The sequence below is a fragment of the Malaclemys terrapin genome, chromosome 4 (genome assembly GCF_027887155.1).
Source record: "Malaclemys terrapin pileata isolate rMalTer1 chromosome 4, rMalTer1.hap1, whole genome shotgun sequence".
In the NCBI taxonomy this organism is placed as follows: Eukaryota; Metazoa; Chordata; order Testudines; family Emydidae; genus Malaclemys; species Malaclemys terrapin.
The window spans coordinates 66914334-66921311 of record NC_071508.1 but is presented as its reverse complement, the minus strand read 5'-3'; the positions used below and the strand labels follow the sequence as shown (position 1 = coordinate 66921311).

The 6978-nt window shown below is 39.1% G+C and overlaps 1 protein-coding gene across 3 annotated transcripts in view; it reads left to right on the top strand.

The window, feature by feature from the left end:
- The first annotated feature begins 2593 nt into the window (after window positions 1–2593).
- The window catches only part of LUZP2 (leucine zipper protein 2), a 353057-nt gene continuing 348672 nt past the window's right edge, over window positions 2594–6978 (top strand). For 2 of the 3 annotated variants that reach the window (XM_054028626.1, XM_054028623.1), the window contains exon 1: window positions 2597–2826. In XM_054028626.1, the coding sequence (XP_053884601.1) occupies window positions 2765–2826 (62 nt within the window). In that variant the 5' untranslated portion in view covers window positions 2597–2764. Of the gene's footprint in view, window positions 2827–6978 lie in introns of all 3 variants that reach the window. The other variant, XM_054028624.1, reaches the window with a different exon arrangement.

Below are 6978 nucleotides of genomic sequence, written 5' to 3'. Positions count from 1 at the left end.
TAGGTTTGCATTAGTTGCTCTTGTGACCCCCTTAATGTTTGTGGGCTTTAGCTTTGTGCAGGGCATATATATGCAGAATGCTTCTGGGTGTGCTGGAGACCTCTCCATCCACAGAGCTCTATTTGGGGTACAGGGGTTTTCTACAAAACACTCTGGGTAGGTGGGGATCATAGGGCGTATGTGCACAGGGCCTGGTAGTTGGGGGATGGCAGTCTCCAGAGCTCCCAGTTTGGCATTGAATAGGTGTGACTAACATACACCAAGATGCTGTTTACAGTGGGGTGATATGTTGGGGGGCGTAGTGGGGGGTGGGGGGGAATGTCTGTCTTCCCCAGATGCTCAAGGATTTCTTGGATCATGTAACAAGGGCTCCCTCTCCCCTCCACCCCCACCTCAGCCTACCTGTAGCAACGTCCCTCACTTGCTCCCACACAAACACACCTGAGATATTCTTTTCTATAGGGATAGGAGGACAGCCTGCATCAGTCAGTCTGCTTCCCATGACTTCCAAGCTGCTTAAGAGGATATTGTTGGTTAATCTGACTAAATGCCTTCATGGAATCATTACTTATTTGTATTGTGAAAGGGAAGGGCCCTGTTGTGCTTGACACTGCACAAATGCATCATTAATCAGACACCGAGCATATTTTCATGCATCTCTGCATTCAGCAGTTTTATCTGGTTAGGATGTAGCAAATGCAAGCCAGAGTGCTGAGAACAAGTGGTAGAATGATGGTCACTTACAGTACTTCTGTGTAGCTATATAATACAATCTCTGTCGCATACCGATTTGCCATTTGTGGATTTGATCTCTCTCATGACAGCATGGCCAAAATGTCAAGAAAAAAAAGACTTCTGGCACTGTAATTTCACACAAAAGACACAACTTCTGTGAAGAGGGAGAACAGTAACAGAATTCGGAAAGAATTGTTCAGGTTGTAGAACTATATGAGGTTCCAAAAGCTCACTCTAGGCTCATCTGGCTTTGGTGCATTCCCCTGAGGCACCGTTGCCCTTTCGTCAGTCCCCTTTGTATGCACGTAAGGGGATGAGGGAAGGATTAAACTATTGGCATATGGCTGTAGGTGAGGTGTCTGGTAGCCTGGAAAGTTTGGCATTTTCTGGGCGAGAAACTGACAGGCAGGCTGCGCTTTTTATGACCTTTTTACTATCCAATCATGAGTAACCATGGTAACATGACCCTCTTTGGTAGTGGTGTGTAATGTGGAAAACAACAAAAATATTGCCTCAAATTAATATAGTTCCTGAGCTGTGGAGAATCGTGCTGAACTGAGGACCAACCATATTGAACCAGGAAGCTCCTACCAGGAAACACTGATTGGGGGAGAGGTCAGATTTCCTTTTTTTAGCGGTGTGTGCTGTCGTTTTATTTCCCAAATGAGACACACTTCACACGTGAGTTGGATTGTATTGGTTTTATTTGTGTGTGTTGGGAAAGTCTGACTAATTCCCTAGAGACAGGTATTGTGGTCCGAGCTCCCACTCACTGCAATTAGTGAATCTGTAATTATTGTAATGGTGTTCAAATGTCTCCCATTCTACTCAACAGGGAGCAATAGAAACGTGGGTTAAAATCTGAAAGCTTCCCTCTATAATACATTATTGAACTTTAAAAATTCAGACCCCTTTTACATGAGCAAGTAAGTATGCAAACAACTCGAGCTCCCTTTCCTTATGATCAAGGCTGCCTTTTTCGCTTTACAGAAAAAGCTGTTCTCATTACATAAAACTACTTTGTTTAAATTCTGCACTTCTGCCATGCTTATGCTGAACATTTATTATGTGCTGTGCACTGTAGCCTGTATCCCTTGCAGGGCAAGGACATTTAGGACCTTTTATTTCTGACACACTATTTGAGAAGAAAAAGTGAGGGGCTTCATTCTTACCACCTGATGAGTTTAACCCCCAGAGAGGAAATAGCTGATTAAAATCTGAAAGCACCTCTATCAACCACTGACTTGTTTAAATCAAGATCAGAAAGCCCATAAACACAGAAAGGGAAAAAAAACACAAATCTGAAGCCTTTTAAGAGTTTCTCTTGACAATTAAGGTTTTGTAAAGATGACATAAATGTTCCAAAATATATAAACCTATTTCCTCTCTTCTCATTTTACTACTAGCATCAAGCTGTGATTGTATGAATATCAAATTAGAACAATAAGGTTTAATTCCTACTTTGCAGAGGACAGCTTTTCTAGGCAGGATGCATCAAGTTGATTGTCTGTTACTTTAAATAAGTAGTACCTACTTTTCTACAATGAACTTTGTACAGGTCCCTTTCTGGTAGGCAATATAACTTATAACTAGAGTAGATTTGTTATGTATTGTTTTTCTTCACTCTTCCAGGCAAAATCTACAAGTCAGAGATGCACTCTTATAACCTTAGAGTTAAGTGCCATCCACTGTGTTTTCCCTCCCTAGTTGCCACTTAAACTGCTAGTACTAACAAATCGTTCAGGACATCAATAGAGTCACTGTGTTGAATAATCACAGCCTATCAGGCAGTAGGCTTGCAGCAGCAGCTCCATTGCCTGTGACATCACTCCTGAAGCTCAAATCCCACTCTAAGCTCCCTTCATTAGTCAGTCTGTTGGTCTGTCTCCTTTTCCAGATCTACAGACCTTTGCACACCGGTGCATGCTGCTCTGAGAAGAAGAGCTGTGGAAATCAGAAGCACGGGGAGAGAAAGAAGAGGATACAGAGAAAGAAACACAGAAAAAAAAATCAAAAGACAATCTACAATATGAAATTCATCTCAGCTTGTTACTTGCTGCCTTTTTTCCCTGTTCTAGTTTTCAGCACTAGGTGAGTACAGAAAGCTATTTTACTTGGAGTTCTCTTGTTTTGTCTGCTGTTCGTCTTTAAGATTCATTCTTCTCTCTTAAATCATAGAGATTCCAGCTTCTTCCATGGTTGTAAGTTCAGAGTGTCTCTTCTTCAAATTATTCCATTTCCCCTTACCTCCACCCCAGATACTTTGAGAGATTCTGACTCTTTACTTGGTTACTCCAGCTTATTTATGCCCTTACCTTTTTCACAGGAAAGCTGATTGCTCTACAATAACCTAAAGCTTTTGTGATGAAACAAAATGTTTCACAACAATAAGCTTGATATACAGTGCTATTATAACAAGGGGACTGTGTATCTGTGCAAATCAGGGAGCCAGAGAACAGAAATTGAGAGCATAATAAATGTTTTCCCCATTAGAGTGCAAAAATAAAATAAACATTGGAACAGTCTTACTGCAGTGAGGGTTTTACATCTGAACATAGCCTATCTTAAGGTTTATTGTTTTTCATCTTAAACACAGGAAAGATGCTGCAGTGGCAGCAGGATGCCTGAAAACATGTTAAAAAGTTATTGAAATCTAGAAACATTACTCTCTACTGTGTGAGTACAATAAACCGTGGGCAAAATAGGAACATTGTCTGTTACAGGTTAAAATCAGGGCTGACTATGCAGCATTCTGAGATATAAATTTTCCTAGAAGAGAGTATGTTCACAGTGCTGGAGGCATAGCATGTGCAGCAAAGGAAAGGTAAAGCTATAACACACTATCCTACTGTCACATTGTTCGCTAATGGAAAGTAATACTGTGTACAGACTAGGTATGTTCGGTGAAGACATTGTCAAATGACACTACTGTTGACATAAGCTTTCTAGCTTCCTGATGCTTATCAACAAATAACTAACATTTCTCTGTTTGTTAATAAGTACTCAGTAAACTTCGATGTCCCCGGGGCATGTAATCACAGTGTGTATGTCGGTGTGTATCAGGGAAATACATCCATCCACTTATTCCTAGCATCTTGCCATAAAATCTGCAAATAACACTACTATGGGTGATAACTTCCCATTTTAAGCTCTAACTGCCCCCTAATCTAAGGGATGATGGGAGTTCATATTTAACTCATGTTTGAATATGAGTACATCACGGCTGCAGGTGTGTGTGAGAAGAAATGGGTCAGAATGCAGAGCGTGAAGTTGCAGGCTTACCAAAGGTTTGAATGTAGGTGAAATATGCCAGAGTGGTGGAATGTCTTACTCATCTTCATGTCTTTTTTAATATTTCTGATTTAGATTTTAATATTCATCAGTCCCAATCACTGTGAATCACTCCAGTATTCTTTGAAATATCTTGCAATTCCCTTTTGAGTCTTTGTGTTGTGATTCAGTAATTATCCATGGATCCCTTTTGATTTAATAAGTAGACTGAAGAAATATTCAGTATCAGTCTTGTGAAATTCAGATGAATAATTTTACTTTTCTTAAAATTGTATATTCTTTGCTAAATTACACTGGAGTTGAATTTAAAAGGGGGGGGGGGAACAGAGCCAACTTTTCCAGATGTAATTTTTCATCTTAAATGGGCTCCTGAGTGAAATGCTTTATGAGGGATTCATTGGCTGCCAATGTATCTGTTAGTTAAAATGAGAGAAAGAAAGGGAATTATCACATATTTCCATATTTCATAAAAAACTAATATACTTTGGCAAAGATAAAGGGGCAGATCCGAAGCTGCAACCGAGGATCTGGCCCAAAAGCATTAAAAAGGAAATCTGTCATCTTAACAAGAAAAGCAGTGCTTGCATACATATGTGAACTTCAGTAAATAGCTCATGATTTAAAATTGGATTTTACTTCCCACTGCAATTTGCCAAGGTATGAATAGAAAGTTGAAGTCGACATTTGAATGCCATATGCGATCAGTGTAACTCCAGGAAAAAAATCAAAAAACTTAGAGAATGATTTGAGTGGCACATGATCAGTTACAGTCCTATGTGACCCAATGTTGAAAATAAATAGCACACAAATGCAATGATTAAAGTTGTCAATAAGAATCAATATTCAGGCAGGGAGATTTCAATCTAAATTACATTTCAATTTTTAATATCAGGGTTTTGAATCGTAGATTGTAAAATGCAGCTGTTACTTATGCTATTCCTCTGAAACCATGCTGGATGTTCCGTTCAACAGAAAAGTAAGTGGGACTCTAAAAATGGGGATTTGGAGGTATACAAAAGGAAATGAAACAATGGAACACTATATTCGAGCAATTTTTTTATTCCTCAATTGTACTGACTATCTAAACAATGGAGCGATTTTCTTGCGATCATGATGGAAGTTAAAAACAATACAGTGCTATCAATATGTCATTCACTGGGAGGAGATTGTGCTTTAATCTGTTTCATCAGAAGGCCGTTTTGTATGTGGCATTTAGTAGTTCTTGCAAACATATGGGTTAATGTGTAGGCTGGAACCCAAACAGAGCAGCTTTGCAGGAACAGTTGCTTTAGCAAAAAGGGGAACCTATTATCCTGCTGTGTGAAACTGCTTAGCTGAGGCAAAGAAAAGATCATGAGTGGTAATAAGTTTTCTACCAGGAGATTTCTTTAGAAGTGCTTTCCTCTCGAGTTGTAGTGTATGCAGGGCAATCTCTGTGTAACCTGTTTGCTGGTGCTGAAGTCAGTGAGCAATTACTTGATGAGAAATGTGGGCAGTTGCCATTTATTCCTATTTGGCATTTGGTGATATCATCTTCCTTGCAACACTTTATTGTTATAGTTTTGTGAGGCCTCTTCAGAGAAACCTAATATTAAACATATTTGCATTGACGTAACAAATGGTGCACATAATGATGTTGATTTTACTTCTGGGATTTACAGAGGCCAAAAAGAACAAAGTTTCATGTGTGGTGATTATTGCACATTTTTATTAACTGAAATGTGTAGATTTTTCATAAATATAGGGGTCCAGATCCTCAGCTGAATCTGTGCTGATATGCAACAGCCATGGATCTGGCCCATGATGTGTCACTGCAAAGAAAACCTAAAGCTGTTGAAGCAAATATTTTTTTTTAATATATCCTTTTTGTTTATATTTGGTGTTTCTCAAATCCTAGTGATTTCTCTAAATGATCATTATTTGGTGCTGTGAACAATTGCAAACATCTGAGGTTTGATTTAAGATGTATTTACTACTGTAATAAGCACCATTGACTTCACTAGCTACTGAATGAATAACAACTCCAGGATGAGGTTTATTAGAGGAGGGACCAGCAACTCTGTAAAAATGTCAACCCTAAGTGTACCTAAGGGGACTTCTTCTAAAGTTTGGAAAAGTTTGGATAACTTTTGTTGTCAGTTTTTACATGCTTTTGCACATCCTGCTTTTGGAAGGACCAAAATATGTTCTCCTAGTATTTCCTATGCATCAGAAATGATGAACAAATATTATTTATAAAATGTTATATTGCAGTTGCACCCATAGGCCTCAGTCAAGACTCGGGCCCCATTGTGCTAGGTGCTGTGCAAATACATATGAAGACAGTCTCTCCTCCAAAAAGCTTGCAATCTAAGGCCCTGTGATTCTCTAATTGACAACATGCAGGCACTCCTGAGGTCTCTTGTAAAGCCCCAGTGATCTATCTGGGTGCAAGCGTGCGCCTCTATCAGTTAGCTGCAGAGTTGTGTAATAAATACTGGAGATTTCACAAGATTTCTAGCCCATCTTATATAGACAAATCAGGTTTTGAATAAGTTCAGGTAAGTGCTCACTCTTCTGCAGGCTTATGTAAATCTATCCTCTAAAGGCCAGATATTTAGCTGTTTGATTTCAATGAGCATTTTGTCTAAGTCTGGACTTCAGGCACTGACCCTAGATAGTTGAGGTTCACCCGTCATAATGAAAGTTTATATTTTCCTCTAAACTCACCTAGAACAATGTTCATGGTACTATGTCTCTGCTTGGTTATTGGAAGCCTGTTATGAAACTCAGCTGTCCCTATCCTGTGGTGGCAAACCCTTTTCTGTATGAACAGTCTGACAGTGATCAAAACACACTGTAATTTGATTGAAACAGGATGTTACACTCAGCACCGTGTCTATAAGAACTGCAAAATGCAGTTTAATAATAACAATGTTGCTAATAAAGAAAATCATTAAATAGGTGTACAAA